This window comes from Bubalus bubalis, chromosome 7, assembly GCF_019923935.1.
Source record: "Bubalus bubalis isolate 160015118507 breed Murrah chromosome 7, NDDB_SH_1, whole genome shotgun sequence".
Classification (NCBI taxonomy): domain Eukaryota; kingdom Metazoa; phylum Chordata; class Mammalia; order Artiodactyla; family Bovidae; genus Bubalus; species Bubalus bubalis.
In genome coordinates, this window is record NC_059163.1 from 31,548,833 (window position 1) to 31,566,055 (window position 17,223).

At 37.3% G+C, this 17,223-nt stretch overlaps 1 protein-coding gene across 3 annotated transcripts; it reads right to left on the reverse strand.

Moving 5' to 3' along the window:
* Positions 1-665: 665 nt before the first annotated feature.
* AMTN (amelotin) lies at positions 666-15,573 on the reverse strand. Of its 3 annotated transcripts, XM_006071120.4 has the most exons (9): positions 15,495-15,573; positions 15,317-15,384; positions 11,881-11,967; positions 10,838-10,903; positions 9,625-9,714; positions 6,173-6,208; positions 4,502-4,528; positions 1,774-2,038; positions 666-961 (listed from the first exon to the last, which is right to left on the reverse strand). In XM_006071120.4, exons 2-9 carry the CDS (start codon positions 15,368-15,370, stop codon positions 951-953), a joined length of 636 nt encoding a protein of 211 aa, XP_006071182.1. In that variant the 5' UTR covers positions 15,371-15,384; positions 15,495-15,573; the 3' UTR covers positions 666-950. The 3 variants fall into 3 exon arrangements, with proteins under 3 accessions (XP_006071182.1, XP_044801741.1, XP_025145742.1); XM_044945806.2 differs by lacking the exon at positions 10,838-10,903; XM_025289957.3 differs by lacking the exon at positions 9,625-9,714.
* Positions 15,574-17,223: the final 1,650 nt, after the last annotated feature.

Here is a 17,223-nt window from a genome sequence, read left to right on the forward strand (position 1 = left end):
AGAATGTTCTAATTTCATTCTTCTACATGTAGCTGTCCAGTTTTTCCAGTACCGCTTGTTGAAGAGATGTTTCTTCATTGTATATTCCTGCCTCCTTTGTTTTAGATTAATTGGCCATAAGTGTATGGGTTATTTCTGGCCTTTCTATCCATCCTATTGATCTATTTATCTGTTTTTGTGCCAGTGTCATACTGTTTTTATTACTGTAGCTTTGTAATATCATCTGAAGTCAAGAAGCATGATTCCTCTAGCTCTTTAGCAGATATTTTATCAGTGTCATTCCTCAATATCAGACATAACAAATTAAACATTAAATGCCATAATCACTAGCTCTGTATTATAAGCAACTTGAGGACAGACAATATGACTTATAATTCTTGACTTCCACTGCCTATATTAGATGCACATGTAATTTTCTTAGCTTTGCAATTAATTTGCTTATTGAAAATTAAATTTGTGGCTCTTCTGGAAAAGAGTGAGTCATAAGGTGATTTTAAGAAGATTAGAACTTGTTTTTACATGGCTTGGTGTCCACTCCCATGACTGCTGCGTTTCCTGCTTCCAAAGACAGTCTAGACAAGAATATCATCTAAGTGTCCTGAGGTAATGCAGTTTCTGAAATGCTCAGACTTGTTTTCACTCCCACAAAGAAGACAAAGAGTCAGTTTAAAAGTATATTTTTAATGTACGTATCTTCTGGGTCCAACGTGGCATAATATTATATTTGAAAGACAAATTTATGCATTTCATTAGTATTTTTTTCAGAAGTCAGTATTCTCCAGGAAGTATATATTTTCTGAAATTTCAAGAAAAATTTTAAAATAAGCTAAGAATTAATTTCTTCTGATACTGTCCAGTATGTCTTAATCTATTCAGTAATATGACCAATGAAAAAGATTCTCATGTGTCACCACATTTGAGATGGTTCAGTTGAAAAAAATTGAGACAGCTTACTGAATTCCTGGAAGAAAAAAAACCTCTTTTTAAATGTAGGTATAAGCATGTTACACTTAAATATTTTTACTTGAGATGAAAATTTCTTGGGGTGAGAGTATCAGTAACAAATCATTCTTTTGTCTCTGGATATTTGGAACATTTGGGTCTATACATCCTCACAGATTAAATGATTATCTGTTTGTTAATGCTAGGAGAGCTTACTTCTTACAATGTTTCTTAAGTTTCATCTGAAGAGAATGGCACATGAGTTCATCTATTGTGCTAACTCTAGTCTATTACTAAGAGCAGCTTGCCACCTTATGTTAGGAAGGTCCTGGGTCTCATCCATGATGAGTGAGTGGGAAAGAGTATCTTGATTGATTAACTGTGTCCTGTGTGTGTTTGAGGGGGTGTATGGGGGATGGGAAAGGGAGCGCACCATCTGGTTTCAAATATTTTCAGCCCTGACCCAACATGGAAAGTATATTATGTCAGCAATTAAATGTTTTCTTTTGGGGTATATTCAATAGGAGGCCCAAGAATAATGGAGTGGGTAGTCTATCCCTTCTCCAATGTATCTTCCCGACCCAGGAATCAAACTGGGGTCTCCTGCATTGCAGGTGGATTCTTTATCAACTGAGCTATCAGGGAAGCCCCAGTAGGGATAGTAATCCTGGAAAAATATTCTCTTATTGCTGGAATCAAATGTGAGTGAATAAAGGGGCTCCCTGATACTATTAGGATCTGTATTTGTCAAGGCAAGACAAAGAACCCTTCTCTCTCACTCCACAGATGATGTTCATGGCCCGGGGTGTCTTCCTGGCTTAGAGAACCCACCTTTGGGTGATCCTGTGGGCGTTTCCTCCGTGGTTGGCCTGCCCCTCTGGATGCCAGCAGGTGTGGTTGCTGCAAAGTCGTCGTCTGTGCCACTAGGGGTTGAGAAGGGGTCCTCTGGGGTTCCCTGGCTGGCAGGATTTGCTCCTGCTTGTCCTGCAGGAAGGATTCCATTCTGGGCATCTGGATTAGCCTGACTGGTGGGCAGGATGGCTCCAGGGAACAAGGGATGAAAGATAAGGCCTGTTAAGATTTGAGAGGTCCCTTGCTGGAATGAGAGAAGAAAATAGAAGACAAAGTCAAAAGAACACATTTTAAGGCTGGTCAACTAGCCTTTTCTTCTTTGAGAGCAGCAAGTTTGAGTAGGATTCGCAGATGAAGAGGGTAGAGTCAGCAAAAACAGTAAAGATTGGGCATTCCTTAGAGAAAATGGCCCCCTAGCCTGAGCCAACAGAGAAGGCAATGGCACCCCACTCCAGTACGTTTGTCTGGAAAATCCCATGGATGGAGGAGCCTGGTGGGCTGCAGTCCATGGCGTCGCTAGAGTCGGACACGACTGAGAGACTTCATTTTCACTTTTCACTTTCATGCATTGGAGAAGGAAATGGCAACCCACTCCAGTGTTCTTGCCTGGAGAATCCCAGGGACAGGGAAGCCTGGTGGGCTCCCGTCTCTGGAGTCGCAGAGACTCAGACACGACTGAAGCGACTTAGCAGCAGCAGCAGCAGCCTGAGCCAAGTCTGATGCTGGTTTCATTACTAAGGATCCTTGCTATGCTCCATTTTTCCCAGAAAGGGAAAGCAAGAATCAAGTCAGTCACAGGAAAAGGAACAATGCATCACTTGTTCATATAAATTGTATTTGGAAGTAGAACTAAGACAGAAACTCCATACAATTGCAGCAGGCTATATTTCTCTTATTGACCTAAACCACAGTCTCTCCTTTGCCCAGACTTTTCAAAAAGTAATTTAAGAGATTAAAAATCAATGGAAAAATGAAGTCAAGTAGATTAATCAATTCATATCTCATGACTTTTATGCTTGCTTTTGATATATTTTTTCAAGGGCATTGGAATATTCAGTCAAGAACATTTCTTTTGGCAATTCAGCCACTGGTGTATTCTTTAAGGTTACTCAATGGATCTCCTTTCTATTGGACTGTCAGTGATTTGCACACTGGTATTGAATGTTGTTGGTACTTAGACCTGTTGTTCTTCCCCTGGGAACAAATTACCATGAAAAGTTCTTCCTAAGATGAAATACCTGGAAATCAGCTGGTTTTGAAGAGAGTTCAGGCAGAAACAAGTTCTCTGGGACCTCCCAGTTCTGATAGCATTTTCATAGAATAAAAAGGGTTAAGAACTTATAATTAAGATACAGGTCTGTTTCTTTGAGCATGGTTCTCAATTGTTAGCATACACAAATACCACCTGGAAGGCAGAAATATGCATTTTAACCAGCACTCCAAATTGTCGTGGTTTGATGGTCCAGGACTGACGTTTGGAAAACACTGTCTTAGATTTATGAGGTACTGAAACCAGAATTAGGCTTATGCTGGATGAGAGACAGGAGTAGAGTACAGAAGTTTTCAAACTGGGGGTTGTGACATCCATGCACTTGAAATAAAGAAGACGTACATCATTAAAAAACAAGGCAAAAATAATAGACTATAAATTACCAGTGCACTCTCTATAATAAGGGTAAATATTGTTTCATAAAATGTGTATATTTTAGCAACATGAAAAATATAACTGTTACTGTGCATTTCACTAAAAAAACTTGAAAACCTCTGGAATAGTGGATAGAAAAATGGTTTTTAATCTAGATCTACTGTTTTATTGACCTTGGCACCTATGTTGCTAAAGTTTTTCTAGCCTCTGTGTCTTTTTCTGTTAACTTGTGTTAAAAATCTCTAATTTGTAATCTGGTGAGTATTAAAGTCAATATACATAAAAAGAAAAATCCACCAAGGCGCTTGTTTTATAGGATCAGGTCCATAACTGGTAGAAATGGGTGTTCATGTATCAGTGTTGGCAAAACAGCCCCATTATTTGATTTTACTTATGAACAATTAAGCAAATCTCTACTTTCCTTATAATACAAAAATTTAAAAACTATCTTCCCAGATATTTCCTCTTTACTTTAGTGTCAAGTTTAGATACCATTAATTCAAATTATTTTTCTCTGAAAATGACTGGAGAAATGCGTAGAAGTGCCTAGACATAGTACTATGAGTTTTTGGGTTCAGCCCTTTAGTTATTCATATGTCTAGAGCAGGTTTAATTTATCATCATAAGATGCTAGAATAAAAATATATTTTTCTACAAGCATTAAACATTTAAGTAAAAAAAAGAATCTTTTCTGAGATAAAGATCAATATGTATATGATTCTAAATCTGCATGTATTTCAATAACTTATAACACTAGATTTTAATCAACTTGAAATAAAATTTAAAAATATGCATTGACTTTCTGGATAGACCTGAATCTGACATCAATATGTGGAAAACAAAAGCTAAGTCAAATCAGTGGAGAAGTAGCTGAAGAAGGATGATGGAATCCCTAGCTGGAGAAAAGATAACCTAATGAGAAGACCTATAAAAGTGTTCAGTGTATGACAGCATGTACCAGGTTTAGGGGCTGAGGTCAAAAGTTATATAAGGATAGGAAACAGCATTGTGGTAGCAGTGAAAAGAACTTGAAATACTAGGAATTAATTTTTTTTTGCTTACCAGTTCCTCTGAGCTTAGGATAGTACCCTAAAAGGAAAATAATAACACATATTACTAGACAGATTTTAATATATTTGAGGCAATATATATATATCATAATTTAAAAGCTTAAAATGGTTTTAAAGAGATATATATATATATTTTAATTTTCAGCAATAATTTAAACTGGCTTTGAGACTTTTATTACAAAACTCAAGTCAGCACATGGTATTGGACTGCTAACATTTTTTATCTGAGTGATGGGAGGTTTTATGCATTTCAAAAATTACCTATTTTCTATTATTAGGTAATATATACACATTAGAGGAAACTTGGAAAATGCAGACAGCCATAAAGAAAAAAAAATAATCCCATCATGCAGAGTTGATGTATTTTCTTCCAGATGTTTTTCAAACATTTCTTTTTTACATGTTATAGAAGTCACATCATTTACACAATTTGTGTCTTACCTTTTCTTTTAATACTACACAGCAATTCTTTAACCATGTTGCCAACAAATTTTAGCAAATGTACTTTTGAATGGTCACAAGTATTTGCTTTTATGCTGTACAGTTTACATAATAATTTTTCTTCTGTTTAAATTTAAGTTGCACCTAATATACTTCTCTGGGGGCTTCCCAAATGTGCAATGGTAAAAAGTCTGCCTGCCAAAGCAGGAGACCCAAGAGTCGTGGGTTCTTTCCCTGGGTCAGGAAGATCACCTGGAGTAAGAAATGGCAACCCACTCCAGTATTCTTGCCTAGAAAATTCCATGGATAGAGGAGCCTGGCAGGCTACAATCCATGGTGTTGCGAAGAGTTGGAAGCGACTGAGTGACGGAGCACACACACAGTATTCGTCTTTACTATAAAAATATTTTGATGAATATATTTGTAAATAAACCTTTGCTGTATTTCAGATTATTTCCTTGGGATGTGTTCCTTGATGTGGAATTAAGAGTTAGTGTGAATTTTATATTTGATTCTGCTTTTAGAAGTAAAAACTCAAGAGGGAGGGGACGTATGTAAACTTATAGCTGATTCACGCTGTTGTACAGCAGAAACCAACATAGCATTGTAAAGCAATTATCCTCCAATTAAAAAAAGGAAGAAGTAAAACCTGCCATCTGATGCTCATATTTGATCTTGGGTCTTGGTAATTGTATCAGTGATCTCAAGAATTACCTTTTACAATGGAAAAATAGAGAGAGAGGAAAGTTTATCATTTTTAGGGAAAAGACATATAGTTAATAAATAAATTTGAGATTAAAAAATCCCCCACACCATCAATTTTTAGATCAGTTAATTAATTAATTCATTCTTTTTTTTTTTCTTGACAGTGTGGTTTAAAGGATTGACTGATTGCTTCATCTGTGACATTTACTGTGTGATATAACTGAACAACTAACTGTGAGTGTCGCTAGTTACTCGTCTTCACATTGGAAATAAAAACATGGACTATAGAAGATTATTAGAAGCTTAGATGAAATAGCACATAATAAATAAAAAGTGTTTAGGACAGTGCCTGGCACATAGTAAGTGCCCAGTAAATGTTCTTGTTATTATCCTATTTGTAGTGTTCATACAGTGAGAGAAAATTGAAAGCTTGGCAACTATCTGGTGAATTGATACAGAGTTAAATATTTCACACTAAGATGATCTAAAATAAAATCATATTATAAAATAATCTTACCTGGGCTCCAAAGTGTGCTACAATAACCGGTAACATCTGAAAAAAAGAGAGAAAAATTTAGTAAAAATATACTAAAAGTTAAATTCTGGCAGATGATGTAAATATCGAAACTTTCAAAATAAGTACACAATATTTATTAAATAGATATTCCATTTAGTGTATCATCTAAAATCATAGATATTGACTCATGAGAAGGATGGCAATTGGAACTGATTCAGTTTGTGAAAAGAAGATTAGGCCCAGAGAGATTTAGAAACCAGCTTAAGGTGGCACATTTAAAAGGCAGAAGTTAGTAAATTGGATGAAAATAATTTTGTTCTCAAGGTATCTGAAAACTTAAAATTATTCCAAGTAATCATGATGATAAAATGTATGTTTCTTTTACATGGCATCTCAGAAGATACATGGAAACATGTACTGGATATTTTAAAATAATCAAGATTTCTTAAAGCATATATAGTTAGTCTCACAATGGTTGCCTGGATATTTTGCTATTAAAAGAGGCACAAGCAGGAAATTATGGATGATATTGTTCAACATCCCTGGTCCTAACAGAGTTCTTAGCGCTAAGTGAGAAACACTCTACTGGTCACTGATGACTATGTGAATGGAGTGAATTTGTAGCTGGAAAGCTCTGGGTGAGGTGTTGGTATGCTCTAGCACTCTAAGATCTAACTTTAGGGTTTGTTAGAAAGAATTAGGGTTTTAAGGTTTATTTTTATTTCTATAGAAATCCAGTGTCATAAAACTTAATCAAAATGGGACTTTTAATACAACCCAACCTAAAAGATTTGAAAGTCTTATAAAAAGACCTTTATTATTTCTCAAGAAGTTTGTACAGTAATACCCATAATGCCCAAAGATAAAAAGTACAAACATTTAGGAAAAAGCCTTACTCTCAGTCAGATCCTTGGCTACTGACCATAAACAAATAGTCTTCAGGGTGGCAATGAAAAAATGGATCAAAGGAAAGGGACAAAGGATTTGGGAGAAAACAAAATGGAAAGTTCTTCTTTAAAGGCAAATTAGAAGGAACAAAAAGATACAAAGAGGAAACCACAGATGTCTAAAAACTATAATGAAAGATAATTAACTAATGTAATACCAATGTAACAGTAAGGAGAGAAGTTGTTAGTTTTTCATAGAGAATTTGTTTGAAATAATAGCTAAATGTATTGAATGATTACCATGTGCTAGGTACTGTTCTAAGTGTTTTATGTAGATTTACTCACTTAATCCTTCTAACAGCTCTAGTGGTAAGGTTCTAATTAATTCCTGTTTTAAATGATGAAGAAAATGAGTCACAGAGGGTAAAGTAACTTAGCCACATAGGAAGTGAGTGGAGAGCCAGGATTTGGCCAGAAGTTGTGTGGTTCTAGAGTTCATTCTTAGCGCACTGGACTTGCTTCGCTAATGAGAGCTGTGGACATGTGCCCAGGTTTCCGGCAGGGGATATAAGGTATTCTGCGTAGGGAGAGACAGGGTCAGAGCCGTTGCGCCTGCACAGGAGAAGGCATGTATGAGGACCCTTGGTGGTGGTATAGCCTAGAGACTTTGAAGAAGCCCCACAGAGAATGAGGATTGATTTATATTATTGGATGAAGGGGCCATGCATGTCAAATGTCTCTACCGAATCTTTAATACCATCTACAGTGCCCACTACTGCCTTGGACTCCAGTGGATATACTCTTTGGGGAATATGAAGATGTACTAAGTCTGACTTTGAGGTTAGAACAGGGCAGCAATTGAAACTGAAACTGGGGGCAGTTGGCAGGTGGACTATACCAAGGTTGCGCAGTAAACAACTCTCTCTAGTCTTTTTCAGAGGATCACTCTTATTATTAAGATATAAATAACAGAAAACACTTGGAGTGAAGGCTCTAATATATCTGTAAGAAATAAGTACTGACTGATCTACGAATATATACATGAGTATTAAAAAAGAAACGTAACAGTTAGTTACATTACAGAATTTTACAAATATGAGTAAATTAAGCAGTATAGTCTTTTGTGTTGTTATCTTGGACAAAAGAAGGTACAGGGAAAAGCATTGGTTGAATACGATGTAGAATTTAAATTGAGCAGCTAAAAATAATTTTGTCAATTAAACTCAGCTTTGATTATAATTACTAATTAATGCAAGCTTGCTACTGTAAGTTGGGTTTCCATAGTGGTAGGAAGATAGGATATAGTCATGCTTCACTTTTTGGGAATGTGTATTAAGTCTTACTTTTTTTAATGTCTTTGGACTCACAAATTCTATTCCTAGTCTTAAGGAAAGAATCACCAATATGGTCAAAGACTTAGTTAAGGGATGTTCACTGTGGTATTATTTATGGAAGTAAAAATTTTGGAAAAAACACAAACTTTTGCAATATGGTGGAATACTAAGCAATCATTGAAAACAATATTATGCTATTCACAATATTATAAGTGAATATTCAAAATATAGGAAAGTCTTTTCAAAATGTATTATGTGAAAAAGTTAGATTATAGAACATTAAATATAGTAAGAACATATTTTCTTTAAAAACTATACTTATATGCATAGAACAAAGACTGAAAGGTCATACTCTAGAATGCTGACAGGGTTTAATTCTGACTGGTAGGCTTATGAGTGAATTTTAGTTTTTCCTTTTCTTATCTTTTTTTCTAAATTCTCTGTAACTAACATATAGCGTGTATGTAATAATCAAGAAACTTCTACAAAAAATCAGACTATGTGGGAATGATAGGGACTGAGGGTATGTGTTAGGGAGAATAAGTTAATGATAACCAATTAGTCATAAAGAATCACTGTATTTTTCTCCAGAGTCATTAAACTATTTAGAGAAATTCCAAGAAGAAAAGTTTGGGCTTTGCCGTTAAAATGCAAGCATTTCTAAAAGAGGTGGTGTCCTAAGTATGTCATTTAAATCTTTGTGTGAGAAGGTTTTGGGGGGTTTTTCCTAAAAGCAAATAATTATGGGAGAAGAAAAGGAACTAGAGGATTCTCAGGAACTTGAAAGGAGGCATGGAAAAGGGGCACAAAAAGGAGATTAGATTTTCTGGAAATAAGCTATGTCCATCCCTTATCTTTTCTTTGGAATGATTCTGGTCACTCAGAAAGTCTTTCATAGAAACAGAGCAAGCTGGAGAAGAATCCTGATGCCTCTCAATTCCCAGCTTTATTCTTTACTTCTCAATCTTCCCTAGCTCTTCACGTTTCCTGTTACCTGTTACAAGTGTACTCTTGAGAGGCGATGGGGCAGCACACTCAGTTTTCTGGGTGTGTTTTCATGGAGTTTCAGCAAGAACCAAATTGCCAAAGATGGTCATAAGTTTAATAGGACCTCCGTCTGCAAAGTGTCTGGGTAAAATTTTCAAGAACCTTGAAAATATTCTTTCCCCTCCTTTAGGCTTTCACCTGAGGGGAAACGCCAGTGTTAAACTGAGCAGGGCTTTGAACTTACTTGTGGTTGCAGCTGCTGCTGTACCTTCAGTCCCCCCAGGGCCAGTGGGAGGGTCTGTGTACCAGATGGCATCCCTGCAGCAGGATTTAGCTGTAGGGCAATGAGGAAGATTGTCTTGTTTCAATTTGAACATCCAGGATATGAAACTGTATTTACTAGATGTAAAAGGGAGGATTTACTTTGCAAATCTATAGTAGATGACATTGCTTTTGGAATTAGGAATACAAATGAAGTTCAGAGACCTGTTTAGTCTGCTAGTACAACCGTGAAGTCCAGGACTAACTTTTCTCACACTCAGGTTTCCTTTGGCATTTAACCCATTCTCCTGAGGATTACTTAGATGATCTCATACTTGCCTTCCCCTTTTGGCTATGACAGCAATGGTTCCAGGAATTTTCCTGATAGCTTTCTTATGAAGAAAATGAGTTGCTTCATAGGTATCCCCATGAAAATTGTGAGGGTCCAAATAAAGTAGCTTGAATATGATCTAGTACTACATTTAAATCTGACCACTGGGGAAAAACCCACTTTAAGCAGGGAAGAAATTTATTAATTATTTTATTCCCCAGACAGATTAAACTATACAGACATTCTATGAGAAGAATGTAGATTTTCCCATCCCTTCTCATTTGCTCTTGTTGTTGGGGTGATAATAGCAGTCATAGTGTTTGGATGTCGTATAGGCTGTGAGGAAGATGTGAAAAAGTGAAAGTGTTAGTCGCTCAGTTGTGTCTGACTCTTTGCGATCCCATGGACTGTGGCCTGCCAGGCACCTCTGTCCATGGGATTCTCCAGACAAGAATACTGCAGTGGGTATCCATTCCCTTCTCCAGAGGATCTTCCTCAGGAATCAAACCTAGGTCTCCTGCATTGCAGGCAGATTCTGTCTGAGCCACCAGGAAAGCCCTGTGAGGAAGATATGTTGGAGGAATGAGAAGGGGGGCTGAGAGAGGAGGTGAGAACTAAAGAAGTAAAGACTTGAGAATTAGATTAATTCCTTTAGAGATAATCTTAAAGATAAGAACAATTTTAATGTTGTATTGAATCGTATTCAGCTCTCTTTGACTTTTCTCTGTCACCTCTCTTTCCGTTTATCTACAGTGAAATGTATGTATGTGTACATCTGTGGATACCCACCCCCCATATATACACTCAACATGAGGTATTATTTTTATTTAAAAATGGACATTAAAATGATATAAAAGGTACTTACCAGTTGCAAGTCTGACCCCAGTGTGAGCATATGTGTCAAAGGAATTAGACTTAAAGAAGAGAAGACCTGCAGGGCATTGAAATTAATATGTGAGACAAAAAGTTGTCTGGTTTTACAATGCCATCAGTGGTTTATATCCTCAAGTACCATTACTTCTATCGCAGGTGGATTTACCATGAAGCTAAAGCTTCAGGGTCTCTCACCAGCATTGCCCCTTCCATGGCCCTTGGAGGTACCCAAGCAATGTGTCAGGTTGAAGGTATTTATCAGCTTAAAAGTGTGTAATTTACTCATTTCTTATCTCACCGTGAATTTTTCACTTTAGTAACTAATTTTTCATATCTAATTTTGTATTCTTTTTTAAGGAAAGTCCTCTAAGCTTCAAGTTCCTTAAGGCAGAAGGTTGGCTAGTGACTTGAGTATTGTGTAATGTCCATAGACCAAAATGAAAACTTTATGCTAGTGTTACTGTACCATTTTCACAAAGTCTAGATGTAGGTAAGGAGAGGTCTTTTTGAACAGAGGGAGGATGGGAAGAAGGGGGAGGGTAGCTAGGAGACCATTCAGTTTTCAAAAGTATTTAAATATGCTTCAATGACAGATTTTACAGTAACACATCAGTTCATCAACAATAATAGTTAAAACCACTAGGAAATCTGCAACTGTTTTTATGGATTACCTCTTAATCCCTGTAGGTTCTGGCAAGTACCGTATTTGCTTAATTCTCAGTTCTTCAAAGGCATAGATGACCAAGCTTTTTCAATAGGTGTAGCTATTGCTTTTCAGAATTGACTAGATTTGGCTGCTGAACCAAATTATTACTCAGACAAAAGGAATAGGAATGAATATGTGTTGAAATAATAAGAATGAAATAAGAAATATTAATTAAAAAAGTATGTTTCTTGTTTTTATTTCCCCCCAAATAAGGCTTTTCTCTCTCTTGCTCAGTCATGAAACTTTGGGTGAATCTTGACTTTAAATCCACCAGCCTTAGCATGTTCGCTTTGCTGGTCTCCAGATGTTCAGCATTGTAGGACTCTTACCTGACTTGGCTGCTGTGGGTTTAGCAGTGTTGCCTGATCTGGAACAAGCTTGGTAGGAGGAAGCACCAAAGCAGGGTTGAGCTGCATCTGTGATAACAAATATTTGACGAAGCAGCATCTACCATTTTTCATGTGTGTTCACAAGTCTTTTTGAGTTTGCCTTGAGTCTGAACTTAAAGAAAGCTAGCAGAATACCAAGTGAAGAGACCTTATATACACACACTGGACCTGTCATGACCAGCTCTCCCTCCCCCATATTGACTGGGAACAAGACAAAGAATTATTAAACTATTTGGTAGGATGAAGTTATCCAGTAGGGAGCATTCCTCCAGCTCAGGCTTGAGAGAGCAGACCTCAGAGTAAAGAAACTTATGTCAGGTGATCTGTAAAAAACTGAAAGAAGACTAAGGTTTAGAAAGAGAATGAACAAGGAGACTTTAAAAATTCTCTTCTCCTGGATGACCTGTTTTAAGACAGAAACAATATAACTTCTAGCTTTACCCATTCCTGACTGAAAGTCATGCCAAGGTTGAATCTTAAAGGACAACTAAATTTAAACCGCTTATAGAATATTTCACCCCCACCTAGGGGTAGGAGCAAGGAAAAAAAAATTTAATAAATATTGTAGAGGTATAATTTCAACTTTAAAATGGTTTGAGGTCTTGTATCCATTTATTTCCAGGAGGTAATAAGTTTACCCAAAATGCAAAAATCTGCCTTTAGCCCCTGTGTGTTTTGAAACAGTTTTAACTCCCTGGAACATTTTGTGCATGACAGGAGAGGCAGCTGTAGAAAGGGAAAGTGCCAGACCAGGAAGGGTGCTGTGGGGAGGGACAGAGGGTGAGTAGGGCACGTGGTTTTCTGGTGGTAGTCATTTCTTTTCCTCCTCTGGGACATAAAATATATAGTCCACACCTCAGCTCTGTACACATTTGCTTTTTCCTAATGCTTGAAGATAAGTTGCCTCGATTTCTACTGCATTTTCATGAAGCTGTCAGCCTTGAACCTGAAAAGTCACTCGTGTAATAGAAATTCAGTCCCCTGCTTGGTCAGAGTATTTTCTTAGTGTATTAAGAATAACTGAATTTTAGGGGTAAAAGTCTTTTTGAGTCCATATGACCTAGTTGTATTATTCTAGTTTATCCATGAAACCGAGAAGCACTATGACCTGCCCACAGTGATTTTATGAGTTGTAGAGCCTGTACTAGGAATTCCTGCAAGGACTTTTAGTCCTTGAAGAAATGAGTCCTTCTATTTGCTTCTCTTAGCCTTCCAGCTGCATTCAGGTGGAAGCTTCCTGTCCAGGCTGACTCTAGTTGGCCTTTGCTCCTGGCTATGTCCCCAAGGATAGTGTCCTGTGGCTCCCCCAGCACTGCACTGACTCTTGGGTCACTTGGGTAAATCCTGGAGCTGACAACGCCTCTTGACTTCACTTTGGTCTTTTCCCTCAGTCATAAGAGAGAGGATTGGCACTATCTGCCCTTAGGAGTCCCTTTAAGCCTTAAGATTATGTAAGTACAAATTCTGCAAAGGTGTTTTCATCTCCTATGATTCATTGTCAGCATGGTATTCAGAGGGATCCTTTGAAAACTGCAGTCTTGTCTGTTCATGTCTTTGTTCAACCGCTGCCTTAACCTCTGTTTTCACTCAGAGTAAAAGTCAGGGACACTACAATGGCCCAAAAGGCCCTCAAACCCTGGCCCCCCAGCACCTCTCTGAACGCCCACTCGACCTCATTTCCTCTCATTCACTCCATTACTGCTACTTAGGCTCTTTGCTGTCTCTGGGACACCCGAGGCCCATGCTACCTCAGAACCTCACTGCCACCTGTTCCCTCTGCCTGGAACGCTCTTTCCCCAGACATTGGCTCACTCCCTCACCTGCTTGAGTTCACCTTCCTTTTGAGGCTTACCCTGACCACTGTCCCAAACATCCAAGTGTCCCAGCTCCAATGTACGCCCATATTCCCAAACTTTTGATCTATTGAAACAATTGCTAGGCTACATTAAGTGTTCATATTTTCAAATCTATTCTTTCATATACCTTTATGATAATTCAACAAATTCATTTACAAGTAATTGAAAAAAAAACCTTGCCCCTGTGTCCCGAGTTTTTATTAGATAAATCCTACTATGATACCTAATAGACATTTTAATGTTACTTCTCACACTTCCTACACCACTGATTCTTGCTGCTCTCCCAGTCTGCATGAATCTGTACACGACTCCTTGGTCCACCTTGAATGATAGCTATGCTTCTAGAAAGTTTTGTCTTGAGTTTTCACAAATTATATAGTAATTTAAATTCACAAGAGATACCCAACTTAGAACAACCTTTTGGCAAATTTATTCAGTGAAGTGCAAAAATCCACATTAAAAAAATTAACTTCCTAATTTACCTTGTTTAAAGATTAAATTTTTGCAGGAGACTTCTTTAAAGAATGATAAATGTGTGGAATGAAATAAGAAGGAGGTTGGTTTTTTATGTTTGTTCCATCCCCTCCATGAAGATCACCCTGTTCATCTCCTTCATAGAACTAATCATGGTTACAATTTATAATTTATCATTAAAAATAGTCCTTATGAAGGATTATGTCTTTTTTTTTCTCTCACCATTCTATCTTTAACAACTAGCACATTATTTGGTATATAGAGAGTTTTCAATAAATATTTGTTGATTGCATGGATGAGTAAGCAAGTATTAAGTGAGCTTGAAGCCTAATTGAGAATGTTATTTTTGTTCTGCTAATTCATAGTAAATATCCTTAATTTTTTTTCTCATTGTCCACACTGAAGCATCGCAAACAAAAGGAAATTTACGTAGCGATCCAAACCACTCATATTATGTCTATAAAATATTGGAGGATAGTTGGAATACACGTTTGAATACTAGGTTCTCTTTTTGTTAAACCTGTTATATGTGAACTTATTTTGTGATGAAATGTTCTAAGTAAAAAATATTATCTGCCTTCTAATATCCTCTTGTTATTGCACAATTTGGTAGACTTTTTAGAGTTTTTATAATTTAGATGTTTTGTGTTTCCAATTAGAAAACTCAGAAAATGTAGTTTACATCTTTAATCATGAAAAAATAATTAGTTGGCAAGAAAATCTTAACTTCTTTTTGGAAGTAAAATAATTAGCCACTTTGAGCAGACATAACCCACCGCATCCCTTTTTCTCTTAATTTCTGCCCTATTGCTCTGTCAAAAATAATCAAAGAATATTCTACCATGATAAAGTGGATACAATGTAAGTACGTTGGAATATACACTAATACTTCATTAGCTTATCATCTTTCAGCTTGGGAAATAAAAACAGGAAACTAAGGGAATTGGTCACAAACAGAGAAGTTTTGGCAGAGAGGGAGAGAGAGGTCTACCGTTAGAGATGCAGTTAAGGCTGGGTGGTGCATAAAATAAACAGGGTGTACTTACCGGTAATGACAGAGTTGATCCTAGAAGACAAAACAGTAGAATCGCAGCCTTCATGTTCAAATTGTTACCTGAATTAACAAAGTAATGTTATTCTTTCACTCTGTTTTTTTCTTTTTTGAGACAAAGTGGTACGTGAAAAAAATGAGTGGTCTCTTTGAAACGTGGTCAGTTCTGTTACCTTTCTCTTCACTAGGGAAAATGTACAGGTGAGGTGATTTCTCTAGTCTGTATGCTGAAAATTTTTACCCTTAGGTGAGCTATGAGTGTGTAGGAGGAATTTAAATTTGACTCCAGGAGGCTGGCAACTGAGGGGCCAATCAGGACTTAGCTGCCAGTGAAGTCATTTGGTTTCTTTCATTTCCCAACACTTCATTAGGTGCGTTATTAGCTGCAGACATCATATTACCCAATGTCTGCCATTTGAATAGAGGGTATTCAAGGAAGACATGCCTTGTATAATTAAAAAAGTGCAGACAATAAAAAGTTACAATCTTTCTTCACTTCCATCTCCTTCCCAAATGACTTCCCAGAGTACCTGTTTTATCATGTGTACATGGGCACATAAATCAAACATCAAAATATAGCTGCCTATGTTAAAAAATGAGAACTATTATGTATATTTCTCTGCAATTTACTTTGTTTTACTTTATAAATAATCAGCAACCTATTTGTCAATAGGTATAGATTTATTTCATTTATTGAATGGCTGCATTATATTCCATTTCCTTTTGGTGCACAGTTAATCCATTTTCATTTTAGTTTGTAATTATAAAAGTGGCACAGTGAACATCCTTATAAAGTTTTTTCACACAAGTGGGAGTATTTTTTTGTAAATATTTTTCTTAAAAGTACTGTACTAAAGGATATGTATGTTTAAAATTTCAATAATGGGGGAAATGGCCAGATTGCCTCCAGAAGCATTGAATGGTGTATTTTATTTCAAATGGGGGAAAAGCTACAGTAATCTAAGCAAAATGCAGGGGTCCACTGAGGTTTCTTTCACAAACAGAACAATGAAGTGCTCACCATAGGCTTTCAGGGCCCTGGGCTTTACTGGGAGTTTTCTTTAGCCTTATGTGTAAGGAGGGAGGTATGCAAATTCTTAGTCTAAATCAAAGGTAAATCTGTGTCATGCTAGGGTTTCACTTGGAAGGCCAGCTTAGAGTTGGCTAGTTTTAGGGTATAGAATGGGCTCCCCAGGTGGCACTAGTGGCAAAGTGGTAAAGCACAGTGGTAAAGTGCTTGCCAGTGCAGGAGACGTAAGAGATGTGGGTTCGATCGCTGGGTTGGGAGGATCCCTTGGAGGAGGGTATGAAAACGACCCACTCCAATATTCTTGCCTGCAGAATCCCATGGACAGAGGAGCCTGGCAGGCCTCACACCATCGGGTCCCAGAGTTGGATATGACCGAAGCGACTTAGCACACATGCTCACAAACTATAGAATGTCTGAGACAATGAGTTGTTTCCCAAAGCTTTTCTATAACTATTCATTGCACAGTCAACTTTCATTACAGTCAGGTAAGAATAGGGGACACACAAAGGTTAACCAGTATACCCTTGGTAAGTGTAATAATGTATGTGTGTGTGCTCACTTGCATCTGAGACTTTTTGTGACCCCATGGACTGTAGCCCGCCAGGTTTCTCTGTCCATGGACTTTTTCAAGTATGAATACTAGAATGGGTTGTCATTTCTTACTCCAAGGGATCTTCCCGACCTAGGGATCAAACTTGCTTTTCTTGGGTCTCTGGGCATTGGCAGATGGATTCTTTACCACTGCACCACCTGAGAAGCAGTTAAGTGTACTCCTAGGAGTATTCACAGGTATGGAGGGGAGCTTGGTTAATTTTGTTGGGGGCAGGAGGGCAGAGAGGGCTTACTAGAGGAGGTGACTTCTGAGCTGTTTT

Bases quoted from the DNA above. Each gene is read 5' to 3' on its own strand.
- AMTN (XM_006071120.4), bottom strand. From the start codon at position 15,370: ATGAAGGCTGCGATTCTACTGTTTTGTCTTCTAGGATCAACTCTGTCA. The intron at 9,715-10,837 runs GTAAGTACCTTT...ATTGCCCTACAG, and splicing joins TGGGGTCAGACTTGCAACTG to CTAAATCCTGCTGCAGGGAT. The intron at 6,209-9,624 runs GTAAGTTCAAAG...TCTTTTTTTCAG, and splicing joins AGCAGCAGCTGCAACCACAA to ATGTTACCGGTTATTGTAGC.